The following is a 17,184-nucleotide window of genomic DNA, read 5'->3' as shown; positions in this document are numbered from 1 at the left end:
TGCCTGCAGTCAGCTATTAACTAACAGTAGATCTACACCCTCTGGAATAGTGAATATCGTACTTAATATGGTAGGACTCGCTACTTCCACACCCATTTCGAGGCGAGGTTCGAGGTGAGGTTTGAGGATACCACATGTACAGTAGCTGAGTAGCTAGCTACCTAGTGAGGCAGTTGAGGGAGGCTTGGCTCTAGCGTGATGCCTGACCCAGTAGCCCTTGGTCGAGTACAAAATTAATTAGTTCGAGGCTTGGTTTGCTACTTTCTTCACCAGCAAAATATTTGATCGGGAAAATTTGGTGAATTCATGGTAATTCGCCAAATTTTAACGGTGCCAAAGTTTCCCCATACAGTATATTGTCCATGAGATGTGCATCATGCAGTATGGTAGTACTATATAGTAGGGATCACAAAGGTTTGCACTTTCCAACAATAAATATATAAAGCCTTCATAATCCCTTCATGGTGGGTTGCTGTATTTGGCGGATCACAGATCGACAGATCACGTGATGAAAATAATTTATTCCACTGCTCATTGGAGATGTTTATTATAAGTATTGTGTCAGTGTTGTATTAAATATACTATCGTTTCATCACTAAAATGCCCACACATCGTTCCTGGATTTAGCTAGCTACGTGACCACTGTAACAATTGAAGGTAAACCCACTGACATCACACTATTACACTTGTATATAGGCTAGGTCTACTACCTTTGGTCAAATTGAAGTATTAAAGCCTAAGCCAGCCATTTTTTTTTATTTTGTCACTTAGTCAGGAAGGTGAGTCTAATTACAGCCAGCCCATGCCACAGCTATAATCCTATGATCATTCTATAATTTAAGCTTGCTTTCTTTTCTCAAGGGAGGAGAGTGTACCCTGGCCACCAGACCATTGAATTGATCTGCTTTCCTGTTCATAATCTTCGCTTCAATAAAGAAGATCATCAATAGCTAATCAGCTTGCAAAAATAACTTATTCAGAAGTCTATAAAATCCATAGTCTCCTCAAACACCTGCCTATCCATGGCTAACGATGTACACGTGCAGCGCCAGATAATGGACTATATATGTAGCATCGTGATTGCTTACGCTATGATCGGCAATGGCCATAGCTAAATTCGTAAATCTGGAACGGTGCGTGCATGGGCATTTTAGTAATGAAGTGAAGTGTGCAGCATTTTGTCATCATTAGTAAAATAATTATTTTACCAAGTATACTACAACACTGACACAATACTTATAAACATCTCTAATGAGCAGTGGAATATGTCCATCACATGATCCGTCAATCCGTAATCTGTCAATCTATGATCCACCAAATACAGCAACCCCTTCATGGTGCCTTGGCAGTATTGTCTGTATGACTAAGCTAAAACGTGGTTTCAGTGTGACCTGAAATTTTTCAAATATGTTGTGGAATTTTAAAGTATATGGTGGAATTTTCTTCTTACTGACTAACCAACTGATGTAGTTATGTATTGTTTATATGTGATTAACATTTGTGTAATGGAATATTGTAGGTGGACATAGTTGTGTTGATAATCCTGAAGTTAACCAGCGAGGAACTGATAAGATTAATAGTGGTAAACAAGTGATTGTTCCCAATGCTAGGATTAATTGTACTGGTAGAATAACTGGTATTACAGTCAGTATGGATTTTGTTGGTGTTTTCACAAATGATTTTCCAATGATCCAAATATGGCGCCCATCATCACCAGGGTCAAGTGTGTATAACAACATTTCTCAAGTGGCACTTTCAATGGGAATATCAGTAGGTCTTCCAGCTTACTTTTATATCAATGTTTCAACTAATGTTTCAATGGACTTTCAATCTGATGATGTAATTGGATATTATCAGCCACCTCAACCTCGTCGTGTGATATGGAACATTCAGACTAGTGGATACACTTCATACAGTAACATTGTTAACAGTCCTAGTACTACAATTGATATTAATAATGTGGATAATGTGGAAACCAACAGACAACCACTAATTGAACTACAATTTGGTAAGTGCATCACAATAAAAGCAACAAGTAATTATTATTCTAACCTTTGACAAAATAATTACGGCAAATGATATTTATGCGAATTCTCTACCATAGGTACCTTAATACAAGTAAGTACATATATGCTTGATGATTAAAACAGGGGTGTAGGAAGATATTTAACTTATGGGTGCTGTACTACTACTAAGATCAACTTGTTTTTTATCTCAAAAGAATTTCTAGTCACATTAAATATGGTACTGAAGGATGGAATCAGCAACTCTGTTCAGAATATAGACAATAATTATAACTGAAATTTCTGCTTATAGTAATGCTACTCTTAACTTACTGCTCTATTAGAGTATCTCGATCGGACTTGTATTAATGCACTTGTACCGCACCTTTGTTTAAGCCTATGGACTATGGTTGAAGCCAGATCAAGGTAGACAGAATCACTGACAAGTTAGAAAAGGAAGGATGAGTGATTTTTAATTCTTTTTAGAAGCACCCATGCTTGCTACACTTCTGTAATAGAATTTTGCAATTGTAGCTTAACACTGTTTATACTGCAGATATTCGATGTGACAACCTATCAACACCATCCAATGGAGAGATAACATCATGTAGTACTGGTAGAGAAGGAGTGGGTTATGAGGGAGACACTTGTAATTTCACATGTAACACTGGTTATGAGCTAACTGGTAGTGACACTAGGACCTGTCAGAGTGATGGGAGCTGGAGTGGTAGTGATGATGTGTGCAGAAGAGGTAAGCAAGGACATTGGTTCACACTGCAAATGACATGTGTTACATAGTTCACTGTCCATCACTGACAAGTCTCAATGGAATGTATAGGTGTAATTTAGGAAGTGATGGAGTAACCTCTTATGAAGATATATGTCATCTTATATGTAACATTGGTTATGAGGTAATTGGTGGTGATACTAGGACCTGTCAGAGTGATGGAAGTTGGAGTGGCACTATTAATACTTGTAGTAGAGGTACAGCTACAACTACTAAAGTAGATTTCATAGTATATGAATTTGTTGTTAATTAGTTCATTGTCCATCACTTATTGATCCTAATAATGGAACAATCACTTGTTCACTGGGAGATGATGGAATTCCTTCCTATGAAGACACTTGTAATTTCACATGTAACACTGGTTATGAGCTAACTGGTAGTGACATTAGGACCTGTCAGAGTGATGGGAGCTGGAGTGGTAGTGATGATGTGTGTAGAAGAGGTAAATACATTGAAATGGTGGAGGAATTTTCCTCTTCATTAACCATTAATTTTAAGGTTTTATAAAGCTGTTTCATTGTATGCTATATGGTTGTGCTTTTATTCTACAGCTAATCTGTTTTGTATATAGATAATTTTTATTCACAAAAAAAACTAAGTAATCACAGTGCATTATCATCATATTTAACATGACAATGTTGTGATATTGGAGACATTGTGATTTATCGCTTTCCAAAAAGTGTGTGTGTGTGTGTGTGTGTGTGTGTGTGTGTGTGTGTGTGTGTGTGTGTGTGTGTGTGTTGGGCAGCATAGCCAAGTGGCTAGAACATCAGCCTGGTAATCGTAAGGTTCCCGATTCGATGCTTGGTTAAGCCAAGTCAGTGTTGTTGTTGTTGTTGCTGTTGTTTCCTTGAACAAGAAACTTTACTCACATTGCTCCAGTCTACTGGTGGCCTTGTGTCAACTGGAAAAGCAGCCCACTCAGCTGTTACATCATTTGGTACCTGGTATTAACTGGGGAAGCAAATGCCAACTGTCCATGTCTCACACAGGGGGAAGGTCCAGGTGGGACTTTAGGTACCCACCTGTGGGACATGGTATAGCCTCCTGCAGGTTACTAGTCCTGCCCCAGGAGGGTTTGCCTGCACTGATTCCTAGCACCTGAAGGTGTCCCAGTGCTGGTTCACTGGGTAGGCGTGACCAGCTAGCATGGCAGCTGAAGGCTTTTTTTTTCTGTGTGCGTGCATGCGTGTGTGTGTGCATGCATGTGTGCGTGTGTGTGTGCATGTGTTGTCTCACTTAGCAGTGTTGTAGTCATTGTGGAACTTTGGAATCCGTGACCTCACTCCATGAGACCTGGACAGTCCTCCTGCAGTTACTAACCCTGCTCCAGGAGAATTTGTCTGCACAAGGCTCAAGGGCCTGAGTGGTGCACAGACATCCCAGTGCTGGTACACTGGTAGGCAATAGCTGTATTTTTTGTATTTCTCACAGCTACCATGGACTATGTATGCTTTTGGCTTTGCTTGTGTGTGTGTGTGTGTGTGCGTGTGTGTGTGTGTGTGTGTGTGTGTGTGCGTGTGTGTGCGTGTGTTTACCTATCTATGTTTGTCTGTATGCATCCATGTGAGCAAAACCGTTCAATGATAAAAGCAGCCAGTATGTGAGAAATAAGGACTGAATGAAGTCTGTAATAAATTTCCACTCAGGAAACCTTTGTTCAGAAGTCGTTTCTTCTTTTAAGTTGAAATATGGCTGTAGCAATTCTCTACAGAGTTTCTGAATGGCCTTCCTGTCAGGTTGTAAGGGTATTTAGCAACTGAAAAACAAGGAGCAAGCCTTCTAGGTTACCAAGAATAATGTGTTAAAGTTAGAAATGAAGAACAGCAGTATATTATTTCATATAACTATGTTTCCAATTGCAAAACTGCACTTTGTAGTGTACCTTTGAGCTCTCTGGCACCATGTTCTACTGTAGTCCTTGACTACATCTTCAAACAATGGCAAATCATTTGATTTCAAACTTCATTACAACACCTCCACCACTAACAAGGAAAAATTTTTATTTTGTTGACTATGCTAGCACTCATAAATATGAATTTGTCTGTTCAAATAATCAAGAAAAAAGTTAGGTTCCATTTTTGAGAGCACTTTACTCATCAGGTCAGGACACATGGTAGTAAATAAATACTTACGTAGGTTAAAAGGAAGAAAATCCGTCCTTCCTGGAGGAGGCTGAGTGTGGTGCCTGACTAGACATCAGTTCAAATCCTGGGGTAGGAGGCATTTTTTCCATTTTCCTCTCATTTTCTGTTTCACCTTATTGTTAGCTACTGTCGGTCAAGTAATGTTTAAGCCTCTAGTTCCTGTTTGTTAAGTTAGGTAATCCAAAGGCTGTGCATGCAGTACATGTTGCTGTCAGACCTTCAAGAAACGTGATTTTCATGCAACAACTGAGTAGAAATAGGGCATTTTTTTGTGCAAAATCCCTCAGGATGAGACATCATCCAAACCAAATTTGAGCTAAAGTGGTCCAGCCATCTATGATATACACTCCTTCTTATTGTATGACAGCGCATTTATCTTTTAAGTTGTGAACAGATTGGTAAACGTTATGAGCAATTTTCAAAACGATTTTTTTGTCATGCAAACCCAGTATGCAGATTGACTAACCATTGTATATAGCACAAACCTTTTGTGATTTGAAAGCACTGAGACAATTAGCTAATGGGATATAAAGCAAAAACCAAGTATGTAAAACAAGCGCAATCAAGATACTCTAATAGAACAAACACCAAGAAGTAAAAAAACCTGTGCAAAAGATGGATGTGATATCAAAGGTGACAGCCAAGAAATGGCTGCAATAATATTATCTAATCCAACACAGCTAAGCTGTAAAAAAAGTGTGCGGCCCTCAGAAAGGCTATGGTGAAAAAAGATGTGAAATCCAAGGTGGCGGCCAAGAAATGGTTGTGATGGTAGGTTAATGGTAAAAATTTTAATAATGACAATTCAGGTAAATTTTGTGAAGTGGCACAAAAATTCACCTGAATTGTCGTTATTAAAATTTTTACCATTAACCTACCATCACAACCATTTCTTGGCCGCCACCTTGGATTTCACATCTTTTTTCACCATAGCCTTTCTGAGGGCCGCACACTTTTTTTACAGCTTGGCTGTTTTGGATTAGATTTCATTTCTTTTTGTATTTGTATACCCCAAAGCCGGCCTATGGCCAGCTTTGGGACTTTTTTAACCTATGTTTTTTTTCTTTACTACAGGAAGAAGAAAAGATGAAGTAGATGTACTTTAAATATTTTATCAGTAAATGTACAAATTATATATATAATACATATGTGACCGGATTTGTGAAAGGGGTCTTCCACACACATCCAATTTGCCAACTTTGACAATTGATAACTTCAGATTGGAAAGAGCTATTGCCTTGAAATTTGGACAGTGGTGAGCACCACTTTAGCTGAATACATGGTGACATTTTTAGGTTAATATGTTACTTGAACACTGAGCTATGGTCTCCAACGTTTACAGAATTGGATGTGTGTGGAAGACCCCTTTTCGCAAATCCGGTCACATATATTGATTACAGAAATCTCCATGGTGGTTTCTTTGTAACTGAACACTCTACAAGGTGACTTCTTCTAATTGCTCTCTCTACAGGGTGAATTGTTTGTAGCTGAACGATCTACAAGGTAACTTCTTCTAGCTGATCTCTCTACAGGGTGATGTGTTTGTAGCTGAATTCTGTACATGTGATTTGTTTGCAGCTGAGATCTTTACAGAATGGTTTATTTGTAGCTGAACTCTCTTAAAGGTAACTTCTTCTAACTGATCTTTCTACAGGGCAATTTGTTTCTGGCAGAATTTTCTACAGGGTGATTTCTTTGCAGCTGAACTCTCTACATGGTGGTTTCTTTGTAGCTGAACTCTCTACAAGGTAATTTCTTCTAGCTGATCTCTCTACAGGGAGATTTGTTTGTAGCTGAACTATCTACAAGGTAACTTCTTATAGCTGATCTCTCTACTGGGTGATTTGTTCGTAGCTGAATTCTGTACAGGTGATTTGTTTGCAGCTGAGCTCTTTACAAAATGGTTTCTTAGTAGCTGAAATCTCTCCAAGGTAACTTCTTCTAACTGATCTTTCTACAGGGTGATTTGTTTGTAGCTGAACTATCTACAAGGTAATTTCTTCTAGCTGATCTCTCTACAGGGTGATTTGTTTGTAGCTGAATTCTGTACAGGTGATTTATTTGCAGCTGAGCTCTTTAAAGAATGGTTTCTTTGTAGCTGAACTCTCTACAGGATGATTTGTTTGTAGCTGAAATCCCTACAAGGTAACTTCTTCTAGCTGATCTTTCTACAGGGCGATTTGTTTGTAGCTGAGTTCTCTACAGGGTGTTTGTTTGCAGCTGAATTCTCTACATGGTGGTTTCTTTATAGCTGAACTCTCTACAAGGTGACTTCTTCTAGCTGAACTCTCTACAGGTGATTTGTTTGTAGCTGAACTCTCTACAAGGTGATACTTCTAGGTGATCTCTCTACAGAATTCCTTGTTTCTAACTGAACTCTCAACAGGGTGATCTGTTCATAGCTGAACTTTCTACTGGGTGATTTTTTTGCAGCTGAACTCTCTAAATGGTGGTTTCTTTGTAGCTGAACTCTCTACAAGGTAATTTCTTCTAGCTGAACTCTCTACAGGGTGACTTGTTTCTAGCTGATCTCTCTACAGGGTGATCTGTTCATATCTGAACTTTCTACAGGGTGATTTATTTGCAGCTGAACTCTCTACAAGGTGAATTCTTCTAGCTGAACTCTCTACAGAGTGATTGATTTTTTGCAGCTGAACTCTCTACATGGTGGTTTCTTTGTAACTGAACTCTCTACAGGGTGATTTGTTTGTAGCTGAACTCTTTAGGTGGTGATCTGTTCGTAGCTGAACTCCCTATAAGGTAACTTCTTCTAGCTAATCTTTCTACAGGGCGATTTGTTTGTAGTTGAGTTCTCTACAGGGTGATTTGTTTGCAGCTGAACTCTCTACATGGTAGTTTCTTTGTAGCTGAACTCTCTACAATGTGACTTCTTCTAGCTGAACTCTCTACAAGGTAACTACTTCTAGCTGATCTTTCTACAGGGTGATTTCTTTGTAGCTGAACTCTCTACAAGGTAATTTCTTCTAGCTGATCTCTCTACAGGGAAATTTGTTTGTAGCTGAACTATCTACAAGGAAACTTCTTCTAGCTGATCTCTCTACAGGGAGATTTGTTTGTAGCTTAACTCTCTACAGATGATTTGTTTGTAGCTGAACTCTCTACATGATGGTTTCTTTGTAGCTGAACTCTCCACAAGGTAACTACTTCTAGCTGATCTTTCTACAGGGTGATTTCTTTGTAGCTGAACTCTCTACAAGGAAACTTCTTCTAGCTGATCTCTCTACAGGGAGATTTGTTTGTAGCTGAACTCTCTACAGATGATTTGTTTGCAGCTGAACTCTCTACATGGTGGTTTCTTTGTAACTGAACTCTCTGCAAGGTGACTTCTTCTAGCTGATCTCTCTACAGGGAGATTTGTTTGTAGCTTAACTCTCTACAGGTGATTTGTTTTTAGCTGAACTCTCTACATGATGGTTTCTTTGTAGCTGAACTCTCTACAAGGTAATTTCTTCTAGCTGATCTCTCTACAGGATGATTTGTTTGTAGCTGAACTCTCTACATGATGGTTTCTTTGTAGCTGAACTCTCTACAAGGTGATTTCTTCTATAGCTGATCTTTCTACAGGGTGATTTGTTTGTAGCTGAACTCTCTACATGATGGTTTCTTTGTAGCTGAACTCTCTACAAGGTAACTTCTTCTAGCTGATCTCTTTACAGGACAATTTGTTTGTAGCTGAACTCTCACATAATTGTTTCTTTGAAGCTGAACTCTCTACGAAGTGATTTCTTCTAGCTGATCTTTCTACAGGGTGATTTGTTTGTAGCAGAACTCTCTACAAGGAAACTTCTTCTAGCTGATCTCTCTACAGGGAGATTTGTTTGTAGCTGAACTCTCTACACGTGATTTGTTTGCAGCTGAATTCTCTACATGATGGTTTCTTTGTAGCTGAACTCTCTACGAAGTGATTTCTTCTAGCTGATCTCTCTACAGGGAGATTTGTTTGTAGCTGAACTCTCTACACGTGATTTGTTTGCAGCTGAATTCTCTACATGATGGTTTCTTTGTAGCTGAACTCTCTACAAGGTAACTTCTTCTAGCTGATCTCTTTACAGGGTGAATTCTTTGTAGCTGAACGATCTACAAGGTAACTTCTTCTAACTGATCTATCTACAGGATGATTTGTTTGTAGCTGAACTATCTACAAGGTAACTTCTTCTAGCTGATCTCTCTACAGGGTGATTTGTTTGTACCTGAATTCTGTATAGGTGATTTGTTTGCAGCTGAGCTCTTTACAGAATGGTTTCTTTGTAGCTGAACTCTCTACAAGGTAACTTCTTCTAGCTGATGTATCTACAGGGTCACTAGTTTGTAGCTGAATTCTCTACATGGTGGTTTCTTTGTAACTGAACTATCTACAAGGTGACATCTTCTAGCTGATCTTTCAACAGGGTGATTTGTTTGTAACTAAACTCTCTACAAGAAAACTTCTTCTAACTGATGTCTGAACAGGGTGAATTGTTTGTAGCTGAACTCTCTACAGGGTGATTTGTTTGTAGCTGATCTCTATACAGGTTACTTATTTCTAACTGATCTCTTGAATTCTGTTCAGGGTGACTGCTCTATTAGGATGACTGCTCTATTAGAGTATCTCGATCTCGCACTTGCTACACCAAGTTGGATTTCGTGTTATAACTCCGTGGCTTTAAGTCTGATTCTTCTACACCATTGAAGAGCCTTTCTAAGATGATAACTCCATCTGTACAGCGATTTTCAAAGCATTACCCCAAGCGGTTTACCTGGTAGGCGTGGCAAGCAGTCGTTTTTTATTAGCTAATCTCGATTGCATAATTGTTACACACTGTTGGTTTTTTCGTTGTATCTTCCTGGTTTTTAGCTCGATTTCTTTCAAACCACAAAAGGTTTGAGGTTCAATAATTAACCTATTCACCCACCGATTTTCAGGTTCTTCCCATACGCGGTTTACCCTGTAGGCGTGACAACATATTGGTGTTATTTTTCGTGAATAATCGCTCATAACTCTTTGCCTGTTTATCGTATTCCAGCCAAAGTTGGTACAGAGATGCGCCTTTATACCCCCTTCTGTGTACCAAATTTCAAGGCGATCGGATAAGGCGTTCGCGTTTTATAGCAGTTTTCGTAAGTGTGCGAAAAGAGGAAGAAAAATAAGAAGAAAAAAAAAATGAAGAAACTAAGCCAATTTTTGAAGTCGCATATCTCGGGAGCGCTTGAAGCGATTTCGCTCAAATTTGGAATGTGGAGTGCTGAAGGTGGAGGGAATGTTCACAGCAAAATTCGTGTTGTTTCATCAAGGCAGCACAGAGCTACGGAGGTGCGAAAATTGCGTTTTCTTTCTTCCTGTCAATATACTCACGGGGTTGCGCGCCGGCTTCTTGGGCCACACAACACACTACCGTGTGTCTTGATACCGTCCTATAATTTGTGACATTACAAATTAATTGGCATAACATCATTGTAGTTATTTCCTGGCTGCCACCTTTGATACCTTATCTTTCTCATACTAGCTTATTTTTGGAAGGCCTCTCCCTTATTCACAGCTTAGATCAGATATCGTTTCTTTTTGTATTTGTATATGCTGGCTTTTGTTTATAAACAGAAGAACCAGACTTTAAGAGACATTTGTACTAATTTAATTACTAGCAATAAAACAGTTAAGAAGATTCTTCTGCGCATAATTTGTGGCTTAAAGGGTTAAGTTATGCTTCCTTAGCTGTGAATAACAATGTAATTAATGTAATTACAAAATAATTAATAAATTATGAAATACAGTGAAGTTACAAATTGGATTGTTGTATGTATATATGTGCAAAAACCCGACACAACCATGTGTTTCTCAAATACCTATTTATTAAATATTTACAATCTACTTAACCAAGTGTATGCTTTGGCAAAGTTTCAGCCTCATATGCCAATATCTTTGTGAGTTACAGAGCTAGCTATAAATTAGTAAAAGCAGAAAAATCAATTTGTACAGAAGTATTCAGAAAATAAATTACAGGTGCTTACTAAAACAGCTGTAACTTATGAGCACAATGATGTACAGAGTTGCAATTTGCACCATCGTGCTCACCATGAATAGGGTAATTGATTACTGGTTAAGTTTTTCCTTGTATCACCCTTCACTACATACAAAGCAAAATAAGTGCAGAAAAATCAATCGTGTACTATTGTTTTGATGTGATGAAAACAAACACCCATAACTTGCGTATTCTTGGGTCTATTGCAATGAAATAAAGATTTTCAAACTTCTCTTAAGTATATAGGCAAATATGATGATATCCAGGTTTTTGTTATTAGGCCCTTTCTTCACAAAGAACAAAGCATTTACAGAATTTTTTTAATAATACACAAGTATTCCACCCATTTGTATTCAATGCTTTATAGGATTGCACAATTGTGTCAGGTTTTTGCAGATCTGGTCACATTTATTACATAACAGATACTAAAATATGTTACCCACTGAGCAAAAATCAGCTATTTTTGCACATTACTCAAATTCCATTTTATTGCTTCTCTGTTATCTATAGTAACAAAGGAGTGGACAGCCAAACAGGGTCGTTTCTAGGAAATTTGCTGACTGATTTCCAACTCTAAGGCAGAAAAGCCCATCAGTGGCAGGATCCATTTTAGTTACAGCTATTTTAGATAAATACACCCTTTATAATTGTTTCACAGCTCTACATCTATAAAGAAAGATTTGATGTAGTCTCGCATGGCCAGACCCTACTCTTTACGTGGCACTTATCGATTGATAATTATAAGTACCTAGCCTCTCACAGCTAAGCGCTAGGCACTTATAATTAATTATCAATCGATAAGCGCCATACCGAAGAGTAGGGTCTGGCCACATGAGACTAGATTTAATGTGTTACGAAAGAGATACCATATAGACTAAACATTTCGAGGGGGAAATTTTTTGCTGATTTCATGGGAGTTACCAGCGAAAATTTTATAAAACATTTTAGGAGTGTTAGCAAATCTGCAAAAAATTTATTTTTAGCAACATTGCTCAACCTCGAAAAATTCTCCCTCAAAAATTAAGTCTATACAGTAATAGCTTATTCGATAATTATTTTTAGAGGCACTTAACACGTTGATAATTTTGTGCTGGAGAGAAGCAGTTTATGTAGTGTGATCACTAGAAGTTACTATATTGTGGTAATAACCTCATTATAGACTTAAATTTTGCTTATTGTTTTAATTATTTGTTCATTTTAAAAAAGCTGACTGGTTTCCGGAAACCAGTGGAACCCCCTTATAATTATCCATAGTTTCAGCCTTTTGTGAGGAGTATAGTCTTGGAGTTGTAGTGCTACATAGTTGGAACAGTAATAAACTTGATTTGTACAGCAACAATATGGTAAATTAATTACAGGCACTTATTTAATGAATCGTAACTTAGGACTAAAACAAACTACGAAGATGGAGTTTGGCTCAGTCTGTTCATGTACATTGATTAAGGTATAGTGTTTTCCTGTGCGTCTCTGTGTGAACAAAGAAGTAGGCCATTCCAGCAATAAAATGACATTGATAAACTTTATTTCTACCGCATTGTAAATAAACGCCCATAACTCACGTACCGTATGCTGTACAAACATGAAACAAAAATTTTCTTACTCCCAATGAACAGGAGAATCTGGTGGTGTATAGGTTTTATTGATTTGAGCTTCAAAGTGATTATACCGTGAATAACTTTTTTATATAGCACACGTATTTTTACTTCAATACATTTTTATAGCAAAATAGAATTTGCAAAAACAGCCAGTTTTTGCTCAGCGGGTCACATATTTTAGTTAATAACTAATGTGACTGATTAAGGAATAATATAAACTTGGTGCAAATAGTTTTTTAAAAGCATCACTACATCAACTTGTTAACCTCTGTGTTGCTGCAAAACTAGTTAAAGCATAGAGAAGATTTTATATGGTGCTTTTATGATATACACACTATATATTGACTACATAGATTATGACCACCTAAAACTTATGTAGTCAGTCATTAAGTTGCTGCACAATGAGTGGTGTATAGCTGCACATTGAGGCAACCAATGCATGCAGTTGCATTAATAAGAACAAATTAATGAAGAACTTTTTAAGATTGAGAAACTCTAATAGAGCATTCAAAAAGTTAATAGAGTAGTCTGTTGTTATCTAGTCATTCAGTCACAATATTAGCAGTGTGAAGTTCATTGTCTATACCTACAGTTCAATGTCCTCCGCTAACAAATGGAACTCTTCAGTGTACAAATGGAGGTGTGTTTGAGGACACTTGTACATTTTCCTGCAATGGAGGTTATGAATTACAAGGATCTAATAGTGGGACTTGTTTAGCTGATCAAAGTTGGAGTGGAGGAGATCCAATATGTGTAGTATTAAATTGTTCCACATCATCACCTCTTGATAACTCACAACTACAGTTACCATGTGACACACAGTACCAGTCAACATGTGTAGCATCATGTAATGAAGGCTACACTAGGAATACTGTGACTAGTGTCACTTACTTGTGTAATGTAACAAGTGACCCTACCATGGTTGACTGGGTACCAATAGGTGGAGTAGATGTGATGTGTGAGAGGGGTTAGTTCAAGGTTTACTATATTTTAGATGTACATTTATATGTGTATCCTGTTATTTACACAGTTCAGTGTCCTCCACTACCAAATGGAACACTTCAGTGTCAAAACGGAACTAGTATTGGTTTGTTTGAGGACACTTGTACATTTTCCTGCAATGGAGGTTATGAATTACAAGGATCTAATAGTGGGACTTGTTTAGCTAACCAAAGTTGGAGTGGAGGACTACCATCTTGTGTACCACTTAACTGTACCACATCAACACTACCAGATGGTATCATACCATCACCATCATGTAGTCTAGTGTATCAGTCACAATGTACACTATCATGTGATGAAGGTTTTACTGGAGATGATGTTACTTACATGTGTAATGTAACAAGTGACCCTACCATGGTTGACTGGGTACCAATAGGTGGAGTAGAAGTGGTATGTGAGAGAGGTTAGTTCAAAGTTTGCAATTATTATTTTAGGTATACTTTGATATTTACACAGTTCAATGTCCACCACTACCAAATGGAACACTTCAGTGTCCAAATGGAGCTACTACTGGTGTATTTGAGGACACTTGTACATTTTCCTGCAATGGAGGTTATGAATTACAAGGATCTAATAGTGGGACTTGTTTAGCTGATCAAAGTTGGAGTGGAGGAGATCCAATATGTGTAGTATTAAATTGTTCCACATCATCACCACTTGATAACTCACAACTACAGTTACCATGTGACACACAGTACCAGTCAACATGTACTACTGTCTGTGTTGATGGCTACACTGGAGCAGGAGGATCCTACACATGTGATGTGACTGATGTGGGTAATACAGTAGGATGGAGGGGAACTACATCTTGTCAGAGAGGTATGAACACATCATTTCCCCTTTTGATAGCTAATCTTTGTTCCTATATATAGTGAATTGTTCATCACTTACTGATCCTAATAATGGAATGATGACTTGTTCACTGGGAGATGATGAAGTTCCCTCCTATGAAGACACTTGTAGTTTCACATGTAACACTGGTTATGAGCTAACTGGTAGTGACACTACGACCTGTCAGAGTGATGGGAGCTGGAGTGGTAGTGATGATGTGTGTAGAAGAGGTATGTTTTATACATTCAATGTAGATAATATATGTATATATGTATTAGATAAAGCACTGCCACGAGTGCTATACAGGAAATATAGCACGAAAAGATTGGACGAGAGACAAATATAGCACAAGGCAAAGCCAAGTGCTATATTTCATCTCGAGACCACTCTTTGAGTGCTATATTTCCCGTATAGCTCGAACAAAGGCAGTGCTTTATCTGGTATAGAGAACTGTCAACTTGAGGTACACACAACACACACAAAACAATTAAAAACTCATGGAGTAGTGTTATCATTGCTAGAATAGGAATTTCGCCTGTGTTGCACTGTGCTGCACCTTCATCAGTTGTTTTGTGAGTCTAGTCCGTCTTCTCAACTACTAAAAGTTTTCGATTTTGGTACTTTAATAAGCATATTTCCGTGATATTCCTAGGACTCATCCGTTTATGTGAACAAACCATACTGCTGCTGACCACAAGCAACCATCATCAAAATCTTCAAGTGTGTCTATAAATTAAATCCAGTGGTTTTGCTGGTACTGGTTGGGTTGACTGGTCAGCCAGCGCAGTCAGGCTATCAGCCTACACTGGCTTGGTTGATTGGTTGTACTGGCCAGAATGAGTGATTACCCACTCAAAGTAGGCTATCAGCCTGCAAAATAGACCTGGCAGTTCTATAACTACCTAATATAGAACTGTGGTCCTATTAACCCCCTCACTGCCAAATTTGTAGAGGTTCCAATCTACTGCTTCTAAACTGCTATAACTTACACACCATACCATATAATCCTATAAAACTATGTATCAAATTACTCGCTATAGAACAAGGAATTCGATTATGAAGTTGTTATTTACACAAGAGTAACCACAAATCTATTATATAACTTTAAAGTACGAAAATCAATCTAAGTGAAACCAAACGTGAAATTTCACTACTTTACTGGCTAGCACTGTCTTTAATAATAAAATGAACATCACTAACCTGTCTGTTTACAGTTGAAGTGATTATCTCTAAGTCTGGTTTTCCAGCATTTGAGCAAGTGCACATGTGCATACAGGCACAAGGTCACTGTTTCGAGGCGTATAAAAGTAGCAATACGCCACTCCAACCTATATAATCCTTCTCCATACTGTTTCTCTTTATTAGTAGTGCCATTATCACATCGAAGAATCGTCTACAATGCTTGTTATCAATGTTTCGAAAGTACGCGATTGCATCATCTAACCACGCAATAGTGCACGAGAGACCGGTTATCCCTGTTCCCGTTCACTTAAGGATGTGCCCACTACAGGATAAGCGTAGGGGCTACTAAAATGCTCGACTGAAGTTACAGAGCATTTAGAATGTGATGCTATGGGTGTTTATAATCGAAACCGCCATATGGTGGTTGTGGCAGTGAGAGGGTTAAAGTGTTGCATAACTGCCCAATATAGAACATTTGTGCTTGTATGGCGAACATAGAACACTTTTTTTGCTTTGATCCTCCCACGCAAAGTTCTTTGTATATATATCTAATCCAAAACAGCCAAGCTGTAAAAAAAGTGTGCGGCCCTCAGAAAGGCTATGGTGAAAAAAGATGTGAAATCCAAGGTGGCGGCCAAGAAATGGCTGTGATGGTAGGTTAATGGTAAAAATTTTAATAATGACAATTCAGGTAAATTTTGTGAAGCGGCACAAAAATTCACCTGAATTGTCGTTATTAAAATTTTTACCATTAACCTACCATCACAGCCATTTCTTGGCCGCCACCTTGGATTTCACATCTTTTTTCACCATAGCCTTTCTGAGGGCCGCACACTTTTTTTACAGCTTGGCTGTTTTGGATTAGATTTCATTTCTTTTTGTATTTGTATACCCCAAAGCCGGCCTATGGCCAGCTTTGGGAATTTTTTAACCTATGTTTTTTTCTTTACTACAGGAAGAAGAAAAGATGAAGTAAATGTACAAATTATATATATGTGACCGGATTTGCGAAAAGGGGTCTTCCACACACATCCAATTTACGAACTTTGGCAGTTCATAATGTCAGATAGGAAAATAGTATTGCCTTGAAATTTGGACAGTGATGAGTAACAACATAGGTTAATGCATGAACAAAATTTCAGGTTAGTATCTTCTTTGAGCACAAAGGTATGGTCATTCAAGTTCATAGAATTGGATGTGTGTGGAAGACCCTTTTTCGTAAATCCGGTCACATATAATACATATGTGACCGGATTTGCGATAAGGGGCCTTCCACACATCCAATTTGCCAACTTTGACAATTGATAACTTCAGATTGGAAGGAGCTATTGCCTTGAAATTTGGGCAGTGGTGTTTTCTTTGCAGCTGAACTCTCTATATGATGGTTTCTTTGTAGCTGAACTCTCTACATGGTAATTTCTTCTAGCTGATCTCTCTACAGGGAGATTTGTTTGTAGCTGAACTCTCTACATGATGGTTTCTTTGTAGCTGAACTCTCTACAAGGTAACTTCTTCTAGCTAATCTCTCTACAGGGAGATTTGTTTGTAGCTGAACTCTCTACATGATGGTTTCTTTGTAGCTGAACTCTCTGCAAGGTAACTTCTTCTATTGATCTCTCC

At 38.1% G+C, this 17,184-nt stretch overlaps 1 protein-coding gene across 3 annotated transcripts in view; it reads left to right on the top strand.

Annotated features, from left to right (window-relative positions):
• The window catches only part of LOC136251266 (uncharacterized), a 38,512-nt gene that overhangs the window by 4,352 nt on the left and 16,976 nt on the right, over window positions 1–17,184 (top strand). For 2 of the 3 annotated variants that reach the window (XR_010698991.1, XM_066043693.1), the window contains exons 4-11: window positions 1,520–2,008; window positions 2,560–2,754; window positions 2,802–2,987; window positions 3,044–3,232; window positions 13,142–13,516; window positions 13,580–13,954; window positions 14,008–14,370; window positions 14,424–14,612. Coding sequence is in view for 2 of the 3 variants with exons in the window: in XM_066043693.1 (XP_065899765.1) it covers window positions 1,520–2,008; window positions 2,560–2,754; window positions 2,802–2,987; window positions 3,044–3,232; window positions 13,142–13,516; window positions 13,580–13,954; window positions 14,008–14,370; window positions 14,424–14,612 (2,361 nt within the window). In the remaining variant the exon portion in view is untranslated. The remainder of the gene's footprint in view (window positions 1–1,519; window positions 2,009–2,559; window positions 2,755–2,801; window positions 2,988–3,043; window positions 3,233–13,141; window positions 13,517–13,579; window positions 13,955–14,007; window positions 14,371–14,423; window positions 14,613–17,184) is intronic. The other variant, XM_066043694.1, reaches the window with a different exon arrangement.

Source organism: Dysidea avara, chromosome 3 (assembly GCF_963678975.1).
Source record: "Dysidea avara chromosome 3, odDysAvar1.4, whole genome shotgun sequence".
Taxonomy (NCBI): domain Eukaryota; kingdom Metazoa; phylum Porifera; class Demospongiae; order Dictyoceratida; family Dysideidae; genus Dysidea; species Dysidea avara.
This window is presented reverse-complemented; position numbering and strand designations above follow the sequence as displayed.